The 13,454-nt window shown below is 51.5% G+C and overlaps 5 protein-coding genes across 5 annotated transcripts; 3 read left to right on the forward strand and 2 right to left on the reverse strand.

Moving 5' to 3' along the window:
• The first annotated feature begins 129 nt into the window (after positions 1-129).
• On the forward strand, positions 130-807 carry BKA58DRAFT_387443 (uncharacterized protein). Its single transcript, XM_046170560.1, has 3 exons — positions 130-377; positions 428-537; positions 589-807. Exons 1-3 carry the CDS (start codon positions 363-365, stop codon positions 674-676), a joined length of 213 nt encoding a protein of 70 aa, XP_046024608.1. The 5' UTR covers positions 130-362; the 3' UTR covers positions 677-807.
• BKA58DRAFT_387445 (branched-chain alpha-ketoacid dehydrogenase) lies at positions 808-2,600 on the reverse strand. The gene is made up of 2 exons (XM_046170561.1): positions 2,172-2,600; positions 808-2,097 (listed from the first exon to the last, which is right to left on the reverse strand). Exons 1-2 carry the CDS (start codon positions 2,372-2,374, stop codon positions 834-836), a joined length of 1,467 nt encoding a protein of 488 aa, XP_046024609.1. The 5' UTR covers positions 2,375-2,600; the 3' UTR covers positions 808-833.
• Positions 2,601-3,555: 955 nt separating this feature from the next.
• On the forward strand, positions 3,556-5,019 carry BKA58DRAFT_387447 (uncharacterized protein). The gene is made up of 4 exons (XM_046170562.1): positions 3,556-3,760; positions 3,819-3,934; positions 3,984-4,321; positions 4,369-5,019. Exons 1-4 carry the CDS (start codon positions 3,590-3,592, stop codon positions 4,854-4,856), a joined length of 1,113 nt encoding a protein of 370 aa, XP_046024610.1. The 5' UTR covers positions 3,556-3,589; the 3' UTR covers positions 4,857-5,019.
• A 4,899-nt stretch (positions 5,020-9,918) lies between these two features.
• Positions 9,919-10,398, forward strand: BKA58DRAFT_403056 (uncharacterized protein; the record flags this gene model as incomplete). Its single annotated transcript, XM_046171762.1, has 1 exon — positions 9,919-10,398. One exon carries the CDS (start codon positions 9,919-9,921, stop codon positions 10,396-10,398), a length of 480 nt encoding a protein of 159 aa, XP_046024611.1.
• A 275-nt stretch (positions 10,399-10,673) lies between these two features.
• Positions 10,674-13,037, reverse strand: BKA58DRAFT_199556 (uncharacterized protein). Its single transcript, XM_046165797.1, has one exon. The coding sequence runs from the start codon at positions 12,756-12,758 to the stop codon at positions 10,950-10,952; it is 1,809 nt and encodes a 602-aa protein (XP_046024612.1). The 5' UTR covers positions 12,759-13,037; the 3' UTR covers positions 10,674-10,949.
• Positions 13,038-13,454: the final 417 nt, after the last annotated feature.

The raw sequence follows: 13,454 nt of genomic DNA on the forward strand, positions 1-13,454 counted from the left end.
AAGTCGAGCGGCAAGCAACTTCGCGATCCCAACTTTTTCGGCGCTAGTCCAACCGCTAAGGCCGCAGCTACAGGGATGGGCTTATCGATAAGGCCGCGCGCCTCCCACGTACGGTTGGTGGGGCAGCATGTCTCACATGGCTCTGAGGGTGGGCATAGTCTGGACAGCGCACGTCATCGTCAGACGCCGCCTATCCAAGGCTCTAGACTGCTTGTTGACAGGGTCCGAGGGAGAGATAGCTGAGGTATATAAGCCACTGACACGCTTTGACCTTGCTGCATCAACACCACAACACTACAACTTCCAAGTCTCACTAAACTGCCCCTCAACTAAACCAGCAAACTTCATTACCAAGTCTCAAGATGCCCGCCTTCATGGTGAGTCCTCCCAAACAGACTATAGTCTGTACCATACTAACGAACCCAAGGTTACCCTCAAGGACTCCGCTCCCAAGGAGGAGCTCGACAAGGCAAAGCAGCACGTCACCGACCAGGGCGGCAAGATCACCAACGAGTTCACCCTTATCAAGGGCTTTAGGTACGCAGCCTGGCGTTTGCACCTCCCCGCAGTAACACTGACCTACTACAGCGCCGAAATCCCCGACGACGTAGTCTCCACCCTCTCGTCCAACGAGCACGTCAACGTCGAGGCGGACTCCGAGGTCCGTACGCAATAGAGCCACTACACGACCGCCGCTGATGGTTTCACAAAGATCAAGATGTGATGCAATTGGCGGAAGCATAGGACAGGATGCATGAGCATATGATTTCATGGGTATATAACGATAATCAACGGCTTTACCAACAACATGACGTCGTCTCGCTGTGATTCCTTCATCTCTGCCTCCTCGCGTCTTCCCTAGCCTCCTGCACAGTGTCTACTCTCCCCACGCCTCTCAAGCTGAGATACACGTCGGTACCCCACCCCCAGAGACTTTGTACTGCAATGCCTCCTCCAAAGTACTCTGCGTAGGCTCTTCCCAACGGCAGTCCGTATCCCAGCCCCGCTAGACTGTTCACTCCATCGCCTCCTGCTCCCGAAAAGGCGTTCAGCGCGTCCATGCCGGTGGCCGAGTTGCTGCCACCGGAGAGGGTGGAGTTCGCTTGCGCGTCGTTGAAGGTTGTGAAGCTATAGTCCCAGATGTGCGAAAGGTTATCAGGGGAAATGCCGCCGCCGCGGTCACGAATCCGTATCGTTACGCCGGGTGTACTGTGCTTGAGCGGGAGGATGTTTGAATCGGAGGGAGGGGATGTAGGCGAGCTGTTGCCTGTGAAGCGCTGCGAGACCTGATCTACGTTGCCCTGGTCCTCATTGTCAACCTTCTTGTTGCGAATGTCTTCCGAGCTCTCGCTGCTTGCATCTTCAGGCAGGAGTTCTGGAAGCGGGGCAATGGTGACTTCGATGGGTTCACGCTCCATGCCGCTTTCCACCGTTGCGCGGAATGCGTTCTTAAGTAACTCCGTGATGATGTATTCGAGATGGACGGGTATATGCGCGAATTCGTAATCGGGTTCGCCGTTGATGACGATGGTCGGTCGGACGCCATACTTCAGCTCGCAGATCTCGCCCACCACGTTCGCGCAGTGGTCTACTATCCTCGCAGGCCTGAGTCTTGTGTCGATGACACCGATGTAGCCAGGGTTCTCTTCCATATCATGCATTGTCTCGCAATGCGGCTGACTGGAGAAGTGCAGCGACAGATGCTGTTCCGCGATCAATCTCGTGCCTATCCGCGCGCGCAGATGCTCGTCCAGGAACCGCGTCACATCCTTTGGACTGATATACTTTCTAGCCTCCAGGAAGCCTCTCGCAAGTATGCTGATTGTGTTGGCATGTGTTTGAACCAGGTCCGCCATAACCTCTGTGAACTTGACTTCCTCCTCCAGCGTCTTTATCTCCTGCTCAGCCCATGGTAGCAGCGTCGACAGGCTGTGCATGTAATTCGAGTGGATCTTCGAGACATGAGGGTTAGATACGACGATGAAGGGGAGGTTGCGGAGCGATTGTATGCGGTGCGCGAGGCGGGCGGGGAGGATAGAGAGGGTGAAGTTCGCGGACGTGAGGAGTTGTTGGGTTGTGAGCGGTGGCCTTCCGTGTCTGTTGCGCACGCGACAGCGTTAGCCAGGGTCCTCGGCAGACGCATTTGGAGGGACATGTCTGACAACACTCACTTGACGAGATCCGCGAGCGTCAACGGGTGTAACGGCAAGCTCGCTAAATGCGAAATATCGTTGTCCGTGACCGTCTTGGTGTGCAGCTTTCGGTAGTAACTCCCTCTTGCGAACAGCGCGCTGCTTGTCCTTCTGGCCGTGCGCGGGCAGCACAGTCGTATCATTTGCGACTGTATGATGAGCGGTCGCTGAACTTGCGCCATGGTACTGTATAGCAGGAATCTGCTACAGACTCCGCGTGTGCTGGTGCTGAAATGACTCCTCGATCGTGTGAAGTGCTTGACTGTGTGACTGCTAATTGAATAGAGTCATGGACATTCCTGATGGGAAGGTGCGAAGGCTAAAATTCGTTCGGCATTATGGAGTGCGGCTGCCGTCTGAAGTAGGCTCGGACGCGCAATATTCCATTCCAGCGGGAGCAATTGAGTTGTGGGGGAAGCTTCACCAAGCTCACCTGGGCACGCGGGATGCGAGCTAGCGGTGTGAGGCTTGATGTCATTCGTGCATATCCCACGCTCAAGGGTCAACACGATAATTCGGGTTGATCATTAACACCTCACATTGAACATATACACTCATCTATGTCTAGTAGTTTTCAAGGTGCAATATGGCGTCTACCTCCAGGGTCTAGTCCACCTAGCAACGCCGGCGCCTCGGTACGACACATTGAGGATCGGCTTCTCCATATACTCAACACCCAGGCTCCGCGATGAGCTCACTCGTCAATGCATGAGTACTAGGGGGGGCTAGAACTCCAAGATTTATCTTACATTTTGCTGTATACATGCTACCGAATTTGAGTTTCTGGACTGTCTCTAAGACAATGTATACTTCTACCTAGGAATATTCTTTGTAGAATGCAGTCGAAATTGCAGTATGAGGGCCCTATCTATCCAGGTATTTGCGCAGCCGGAATACAACAGAGCTTCATCGGCGACTCCGTATCTGCAGATTCAGAATTATGAAGCTAGAACTGTTGTCAATCCGCCTAGGTTTGTCTTTGTGTCCATGCTCTACATCTCCAGCCGCGACCTCGGTCTGGGCTGCGGCCGATCCCCTGGACTAACCCCGGATTACTACGTCCTACTCTCAACGCTAACCTCATACATACGATCTGGGGAGGTCTCGGTGCTTTTTTGGGAAGAGTATCAAGCGACAGACCGAGAAGGTACTGTGAGGCTGAACATTCGAAGCTGAGGTCCTACAAAAATTTTCGATGGACGCATTGCTTCATCGTTAGGCAGTTTCCGCTTGGGCCCAGGCCGTGGCCAGTGTCAGTGTCACGATGGAAAGAGCATGGGAAACTCAGAATGGGCAGATTGAGTGGCTGATGGAGGAGCGTATAAAAAGCTGTCAAGTACACTGCTTTTCTGATCAACCAGATTCGCTTTCCATCCTCTCGAACACTACACTTCAAGATGGCACCTGCTCTTCGCGCAATCGCGCTTGCATTACGAGCCGCCTCGTCGACGTGCCCATCATCACCTACCTGTCCTCAGGACGACCAATGCTCGCTCACCTCGAATGGTGCCACTCTTCAAGTCAGCTGTGCGACTGACTACTATGGTGGAGATTTGCAATTGGCACAGGTAAGCATAATCCACTCTGCAGTGAACTGTTTCGAACTCAACGCTGATCGTTTCTTAGACATCTAGCTTAGCAAGCTGCATTCGGGTATGCTCCACGACCACGGGATGCAATGCGGCAAGCTACGTGGATGGTAACTGCTACCTCAAAAGCACGCTCAATGCGGCTCAGCCCAAGTATGACACCTCGACTTTGTAGCCGACTTTCAACTGACACAGTCTTTAGTTCCAACGTGGTCGGGATAGCTGTGATCTCGAGAGATGCCCCAACAACGCCTAATCCAGCGCCGGATGCTCCCCAAGTGTGCCCTACTAGTTTTACTTGCCCGGAAAACAATGGCTGCTCGTACACTGATGGCTCACGCACCCTGACACTTGCTTGCGGAGTTGACTTCTACGGAGGTGATTTCACCAACCAGTACGCAGCAAGTCTCGAGGCTTGCACACAAGCTTGCGCAGGTGATGCACAGTGCGTGGCCGCCTCGTTCGTTGGCGGCAAACGTGATGGTACTTGCTATCTGAAAAACACAAAGAACAGCGGTTCTGCAAATGACGGTGTTGATGGTAAGTGAACCGAGATGAGTTGCGTAACTTTTGCTGATAATCAAAAGCTGTCTACGTTGTCTCCAACACCGTGCAACCAAGCAGTTCAACATCGAGTTCGACCCCGTCGCCTTCCTCTACTGTTGAATCGACGACTACCTCCTCTTCCACTAGCACAGATGTTGTTATCAGCTCTACCTCGATTTCGTCCAGTACCTCGACCAGCACCTCGACCCCTACCCCTACACCTACACCCACACCCACACCCACACCTACCCCAACCCCAACGCCTGAGCCACAACCTACCTGTGGCGTCAACGGTGTTATAAGGTCGGGAGTGACCTACACCAACATTGTTCAGCAGACCCCGGCCTCTTGCAGGACCAGGTGTCAGAACTACAATCTCGCAGGCCGTAGCTGTCGTGTCTATGGTTTCAACTCAGCAAGCAATCTTTGCACGCTAGCATTGGGATTTCCTGGACCAACTTTCGAGCAGGCTTTTACTCCTCGGCAGAATGGGCCGTATGTCTGGTACGCTGTGGAATGCCCGGTATGATCAGAGTGTTTTGATGTACTTAGTGTGCGATGGTATAATTTAATACTATAAGCTGGAAGCGTTTCCATATATTGAGTTCAGATCTTATCTGATATGTCGTTCATACTTTCTCTCTCCCAATAAGTCAATCGCTTGGTTTTCGACTACATGCCTCTCTTTCAAGGTGAAGATTTCTAAAGCTAAGTATATTCATTGTATCAGAGGCAGACACTGTGTTATGTAAAGCCTGTATCCTGCGGTCAAAGCCTGATGCTCCATGTAAAAGTCCAAATCCTTGCGCAGCGCACAGGTCTTCTCAAAGCCCGTCTTACAATCCTTCATCTGCTGTTCCAACGTGCCAATCTGCTTGCACCGCGTTATCAACAACGAGAAAGCTTGTTTCGGTACACCCAGAAGGTACTCGCGTCGAGATTATAGCCCATTTGAAACTCAAGCCGCCGATGTAGTCCTCAAACTCATTTACTACTAGCCTGCTAGCAAGTTGGAAGCGTCGACCTTGTTGCTCGTCATGTCAGCAACGCAGTCAATAGACGCGGTATCTGTAGGTATCGAAAATCATAACGCCGTACCTGAACGTGTACGCAGGAGGTATTTGCCTGTAAATTCAACGGGTTTCGACGTTACAACCACCAACGTATTCCTCAATACCAGTGATGATTACGTCGGCTTCCAAGTAGCTTTTTACCGGCTTCATGCATCTCCTCTCCGATCAAAGGAACCTTGGAAGTTGTGAGAAGACTCATCGGATTTGAGCGTGAAACCCAGAAGCCCTTACCACGTCTCAACGTCTGCTGGCTGCTACTTGTTGCGGGCGTCTGGGGAAGGCAACATAACAGACTAATCGTTAGTAGCGCTATTGTTACACACATAGCACTAGCTTTGGATAGCGTTGAAGGTAGCGAGCTTTATAACGATACACCGAGAAGATAGTCGCGCTTACATAACCTCTTTCTTATCCCTTCTACTATTTAATAGGCAGATTTAGTTATTGTATATATTGTGTATATTATAGAAGTTGTAAGTAGCTTATTATTTATAAGTTATTACAGTACTATAGAATAGAATAGGAACTAGAATCTAAGCTTTTCGCACACATGTAAGTTAAAGGAGAGAGTATAGAAGCTTTGTTATCTTCTTCGCACCTAGATAACAATTTGTTTGAAGCTTGAAGCGAGCATGTATGCTGCAACCCTTTCTTCCACAGAATTCTCTACCACCCCGGATATTTAGCTCATTGATAGCAGAGTGAGCACCACGACCAATAGCGATAGCGTTGGATGGACTTGATAGTGGCGAAGGTTTCTGATAACACGCCTGGGCGTATCCATGCCCGAGAACCCTTACTTTGCAACGTCAAAATTGGATTCGTATTCTTCAACCTGGGCAATTACTTCTTCGCCTTCGATTGGCCTTGTATCAACCTTGGAGATTATATCAACATATCTTATCTTTGGGGCAGCGTGACTCAGTTTAATAAATGGCTTGAAGTTGGGCGATTGGCTTATTCAACAATTTGCAACAAGCATGTTTTCATGAGGAAGACAATCATAGGTCATCACTGCTGCCACGGATATGTCAGGGCTACATCTACTAAACGACGAGCAATGTAGTTGCGTGCGACTGTATAGGAAACTTTTGCAGACGACATCGTTACTATGGCCATGTGATTTTAGCATCTCTTGCGCGTTTGAAGCTAGAAATATGATAGCAATGGCCAGGTATCAAGTCACCAAGCAGGAAAGGCGAAGAATGTGAAGTGTTGGGGGAATCTATTCTTTATCTTGTACGAGATGTTGCCTATTACGGTGGAGTGTTGATGCAGAGCAGGGCAACAAAACGCAGTCGGGTAACTCATTATAATGTTCTCAATGCAGGTGTATTTCCTAAACACCTTGTACTCGCTGTATGCAGCTATAGGAATCAATAAAACTCTGTCTGTGACGTTTGCCGTGGATCTGGTGCATCGACGATGTGATTATGGGTGGCAACAGCGATAGGGGCTTCTCGTGGACTCAGGGGTGGACTCAGGGGTATACGCGGTCGAGCTGTAGGGCTGTATTCTCTCTCCAAAGAAATCGACGTAGAAGCAAGCTTTTGAAACGATGATTAGATCACGCTGACGAGGAGGATGAGCGCATCAACGGACCAATGTTGAACAGGAGCTTTTCTATTGACCTTAGGAGTGGGTGGGTTGGAGACAGCTTCGAACTGCGGTACTGCTGCGTGTGTAAACTCCGGGTTCAAGACGACGTCGTACCGTGGTGCTGCGAGTCCAGAGGTATTTCGCGCAGTCGAAACGTGGTTCAGAGAATAGCTGCCTTGCGCAGCATTTGTACACAAGGTCTGCGCACTTAGAGGATACTTCTCTTTATCCCACATCTTTCTTAATACCTCTGCACACTTCAAAACATCCACAAACATCCGCTAACATGTCCATTAACTACCAAGGACATACAGTACAGATCAACTCCTCTTCTGTGCTTGCGATAGAGGCCCCTGTCCTCGAGGACACCCAGGCTGTTAGCGCAACAGAACGTGCGACCGCGGTAGAGCTTACCGCTTACAGGAGCAGCTCATTCAACTTCCTAGTCCTTGCTAGGGACTCCAAGACAGCAGACCTAAAGGCCTCGGCTGCACGGATAGGGCTGGTGAAGGGCTTCCAATACGACAGTGTTAGGATTATGGTGGCGATCAACCTAGACCAAAGACGCCTCGTGGGCTTGTGTGTTGTGGCTGCATGGTGTCTAGCCCATATAGACCTCTTTCCTCCTGCTGCGCAGATAATCGCGGAAGAACAGTTTAGTTAACTTTCGACACTGGACAAGAAACTAGCTGGTTTAGTGGTTACACCGGTGACCCAAGAGGAGCTCGAGTTCATCGAGGTTGCGCGCGACGACATTTCCGTTAGCTAGAAGCAGGCGGCGCTTCGCCAGCTCTGGGAGGCACTAGAATTATAGTGTGGCATCGGGCCATGCTGACGGACGCGCGATAAAGGGCGGGGTGGATGATTGGGATGACGGAGGATGGCGCAATGTGGCTGCTGATGTGGCCGGGCTTGTGGATGATTGCGCATGGGATATGGGTCGCTGGTGATCGTGTAGGTGTCTTGGGTCGTCTTGGGGGCTTCGTGCCGGTGCGGGTGGACTTGCTGGGTTTCCTTTCGGTGTTGCGCGATCGCATGGGGCTGGTATTGGTGCTGCTGCTGCTGCTGCTGATCGATGACCTGGATGACTGTTAGTTATGTGTAATGAATGTGAAGCAGTCAGCGCGTCGCAATTGCGCGCGTAGTAATTATCGTGGTGGTGGTGGTGGTGCAGGTGTGAGTGTCATGATGAGGCGCAAATCCATGCTTGCGTCAGAGATTTTCGAGTTTGCTATCGGGTAACACGGTACCGCGTCATCGCGTGATCATGTGATTTCAAAACAAGTACACTGTAGGCCCCGTCCCTCGGGCCCGGGGGGGGAGATGTTGCCTATTTAAGAAGAGTATTAGTTATAAACGTAGATAAATCGTATATAAGGTCTACCTAACCAATCCAGAAGAAGGTGAGAGCAATATACATCCCGGCACAGACTACCTCCTGTAGTTATGTAGCAGTTTTTTACATAACGTATAATACTAGTACCGAGAGCTATTGCTACTTTTTGCGATGCTTGACCTCTTGGATGTTCTAAGTTACTAGAGGAAAAGAAGTGGAAGAACATATGCTTCTTGTAAGCTTCATACGAAACGTTATCTAGATGCGAATACCTCCTGGGGAAACTATTCGGGACCATGTTACCGCCGTTCAAACCGCCGAATTCCTTTAGTAGAAGGGCTGGTTTACTAGATGTATTTGAAACGCAGTCGGAGAGGTTGCGAGTGACCGCGGTAAGCGATCTCGGTTCGTGCCAAGAATTACCCCGGAATTTGAGCCGCGTGCTTCGGCGCGTGCCCAGCCAAGGCCCTTGCGTCTTGATCACCGCCGAGCAGCAGCGTCTTTCATACCATCCGCCCTTTCGACCAAAGCTCACTACGCTGATGCTCGTATCGCTATCGTCACCCACCACAACCGCCATCTCGCGAACGAAGCTATATACGATTTATGCAATCTGAGGCTGGGTACCCTATGGATCGGGCATTGTCGCAAAGCTTGAAAGAAGCAAGGATGCTTACGATGAGGGCGCAGGGAACACCGTCACGTCGAACACAGAAGCTGGTGTAGTCATCGAGACGACTGGAATGGGACTCATGGGAGTAGGACTCACATTGAAGAAGGAGTCTTCAGGGGCGTTCGGGACGTAGCAAGTCGTGCGCGTCCGTTTGAACACTCAGCTGCGCGATGGCGATACATTGACGGCACGACCTCCCGGTCCCGCCAACGATAGTTCAGTTGAGCTGCCTGCCCACCTTTGCGCGTCCACACGTCCGCACGTCCGCGCGACTTATTTCCACTCTCGAACGTCTTCGCGGCACCCGAACAAGCCGCACAACCCTACGCGCGTCTCTATTGCCTCCACTGCCTCTACGATACGCGATCGCATATACCAGACTACAACGCAAAGCCACTACAACGCAAAGCCGCTGCGCCAAGCTTGCACTGGTCGCACCAGCAGCAAACATCTACAGTGCGCTCTTTTCGCCAGGCGGAGCTGATTTCGTTCGGCATTGCTAGTGCGCAGGTCTTCGTTAGCTTCTCGCTTTCTGGTGCTGCAGGCACAGCATCACACGATGCGTGGCCGATCGAGGATCAAACACTGGGCTTTCTGCCTTCTCTGCTGGACGAACAAATCACCACACGATACCCAGCCGACTGGGGATTGAACATGAAACTCCTCACGTCCAGCTCGCGACTGCGTGGAGTATTACCAAGGATCAGTCACACGGCTTCTCCCGTTATCCTTCATCGAGTCGCTGAAATAGGCCACCTTTCTGCACATACACGCTCACATCTGGCCGAACTACTTCTACTCTTGTCGGCGGACTACAACTAGGCAGTTATCGACAAGTCCGACCTACTGGACATACGAACAGACGTATGTAAGTACCACCACCTTCGTAGATCATCTCTACGACGGCCTCATGGTCAGCGCCCCTCTGGTTGGCTTCCTCCTGCTTTCCTTCAATGGACTCCGCCAGCTACACTTCGAGTGCAGCAACTGCATCAAGATCGATGTCGATGGCATCATCAACCATGGAGAGACACTCACGGATCTGCTCGTCGTCAGCATCGTCAACCACGGAGAGACACTCACGGATCTAATCGTCGTCAACGGAAATATCCACCATCCACCGGCAAGATGCCACCCGGTGAGCCTATCAGCAACCTGCATACAGGCCCCAGACCTCACCAGCCTCGGAAAGACCACTTCGAGTGCAGCAACTGCATCAAGATCGATGTCGATGGCATCATCAACCACAGAGAGACTCCCACGGATCTGCTCATCGCCAACGGAGGTATCCACCGGCAAAACGCCGCGGCATCATCAACCACGGAGAGACGCTCACGGATCTGCTCGTCGCCAACGGAGGTATCCACCGGCAAACGATGATAGAAGCTGAGACAATCGATGAAGACACTGGCACATGGATCATTTGGGTATGGTCATCAAGAGGTTCATGTTGTCAAGATGGATCTGAGTGGAGTACGGATATACATGTATAGACTGATACTTGTTGCAATGCACGAGTCGATGTATGCACGTATCAATCTTTGTCCAAGCTAAATCTCTCCATCACTCCGCGCTCAAACATCCACACACCTGTAATACCCTCGACGCCAAAGCCAACATCCGAACATTGATTGCCTCCGATTTCGCTACCAGCACCAGCGAAAAAAACAACTCCGAAACGTAATGAAGCTACAATACAAGATGCGTTCTGCTTTGGCCAGCCTCTAGAAATAATTTTAGAGCTGTTTCCGGGCAACACCGAGAGCACAAAGACTCTACACGGGGAGGTAGCAGATCCGACTTCGTCAGCCCGTACGGTTTTTACACCGCACCGGCAAGTAGAACATATCTAGCTTGCCGAGATGTCTTGGAAAGGACGATTGTAAACATTTTTTGAGTACCGTACCGGCGAACAGAACACAACTGCTTTCCAGGACTTCCTCATCTGTAGCCATGATCGTAGCACCAGTTGCAAACCAAGTGGGCTAGCTTGGTGCATCTCCAAGGCTTTGCAAGACCGCTCGGCTCAACTTTGCGACAATGCGCGCAGTGAACCGGTTGGCCAGCATTGCGATGGGCTTTGATCTGCTCACGAAAGGCTCTCGCCGTTTCGAAAGCTGGATCGCGCTCACGACCAAACTTGCGCAGATATGCGTCACAAGCACTACAACGAACATGACCATTTGAAGCAATGTGTCTAGTCCCGTAGCCCCTGGCACTATTTGCAGCGCCACTCGCGGCTTCCACGCTTCTACAGTTATAGCAGATGACGGGTTGGCCGGCTTGACGCAGGTTACTCTTGCCAACCTCGAGGTTGTACTGAGTAGTGAGCTTGACCAGTGAAGCGTTGTCGGGCAACACTCCACGGCGTTCTCGGTAGCTGTCGCAGCGCCTGCAAAAGTATCCGCCACCCAAAGGGTTCTTGATATCAGCAAGCACGCGAGGGTGCTTAGGTCCATCCGGCATAGCCGAGCGCGGATAGGTCATCAGTTTGCACTCTGGGTTGCGGCATTCTGATGGTAGCTTGGGACCACGAGCAACGAAACCCTGACGTAGGGGCAACGACGCATTCAATCCCCTCCATGGAATGGCTGGAACATCAAGACGTGCTCGAATGTCCCTTGCCAACTTGTAGGAAGACTGTGTGGCCCATTTGGCATAGTAGCCCGGGTAATTGTAAGTTCCGAAAAGCACCATAAAGGCGCTCTCCAAAACCACAAGGTATCCTTGTGGGATATCCCGCTTGAACCCGGCAAGTTTTCGGAAATTACAGTCGACATCAGCACGACACGTAGTCTTGTAATGTAGACTGCCCCGATAACGCTCCGGCAAAGCGTTGGCAGAATGTCGTCTTGCGATTTCCAGGTGCTCAATGATTCGCTTCAAGAGCTCACCAGTGGACCCAACGTAAGCCTCACACCCAATTTTCGAAGCAAAAGCCAGGTTACCAGTTGGGAAATTCCCATACAGTCCCTGATCATGCTTGTCACCCTCATTCACTTTGGGAAGTGAAAGTAAGTCCTCAAGACACCATTCCTTTTTGAGGAAGAGCTCTTGAACTTCAATCGGAACAGCTTGCAAGTATAGACCAAGCAAGAATTCCACGCTAACATCCTGCAGGAGCTTCCAAACCCCGAGGGTGAATGGACGGTCTTGTTCGGACGTCGCAACGAAGTCGGAATGACTTATGCTCTTACCCCACTCGCAAAAGCCATCCAAGACAATGCGTAGTTTACGCGCAAAGTCCGGGTTGACCTCGACGTCGTCGAGTTCGAGATCTGAAGAGAGGTCATGATTGCACATAGCATCCACGTCCTCCTCCGCGATGTTAGGATCCGGGCCGGGGAAGTATTCATCTTCCTCGTCCATCTCCTCGTCTGCTTCGGGTACTGCATCCATTGCTGCAACAACCTCCGCGATGACTTCATCCTCGTCACCCATCAGCATTTCGCTTTCAGGGGCATCAGATGCAGCGAGAGCCCGGTGAGGGGATCGCATATCCGTAGCAGAAGCCACAGCATTTGGAGTAGAGGCCGTAGCATACTCCCTCCCACGGGCAGTCGATGCTGCACCAGTGGGCGACGGGAAAGCACCTTCATCCAAGTCATCATCCGAGTCAAAGACTACTGGACGACGCCTTCGAGAAGGCCTTGTTGGGACAGAGCTTGAGCGCTCGTCATGGGGGGCATCCCTCTTGCTAGTCACTTTCACAAACGACGTGAGTGTCGATTGTGCGAGTGCGGGAGGCATGTTTGTAGGTCCGTGCTTACGTCTGATAGACTGAGTGCGACTGCGACGATGTTAGCTGGTATCTTTAGGCGGGAGGCATACTTACGAAACTACAGGTGTTGTATGAAGGAAGAAGCACGCGTTCGCTCAGGTCCAGCATCGTTGAGCAAGGTCTGCCGCCGCTCCTACTTCGAGGGAAGTCGCGCTGACCCCGATTGGGACGAGAAGCTACAACGGGCAGGCACGCTCGACCAGAACAAGGAAGCACACCTCGCGACCTCAGAGAACAAGCATTCTGCCCCTCCGAAAGCGCCCGATCTCAGTCAGAGACTGCTCGAGAGGCTCACGCAACGGCTTGCACCTGTACTGACTCTACGGCATCATCTGGTAGCTGCACCTTCAAACTTCACTGCAGGTGCACACAGCCTCAGACGGTCAGGTAATCACTTTAGAGGCGTAACTTGACACAGGCAGCGCGCAAGAGCATTGCATTGTAGGTTGATATCAGTGGTCATCATCTGGCATGGTGCATCTTCGTGTTCAAAGGTAAGTCTTCCATACCTAGGTACATTTGCACCATCATGAAGGTGAATCCACACGTTTTTCTATCAGTCCTGCACGTACGCAATTATGTGCATCTAGTTTGCAAACGTTCCTCGTATTGCTACACCCCTCATGGTCAGACTTGAGTTTTGTGACAGTTGCTGACATCTCGCT

This window comes from Alternaria rosae (assembly GCF_020736505.1).
Source record: "Alternaria rosae strain MPI-PUGE-AT-0040 chromosome Unknown BKA58scaffold_6, whole genome shotgun sequence".
Lineage (NCBI taxonomy): Eukaryota > Fungi > Ascomycota > Dothideomycetes > Pleosporales > Pleosporaceae > Alternaria > Alternaria rosae.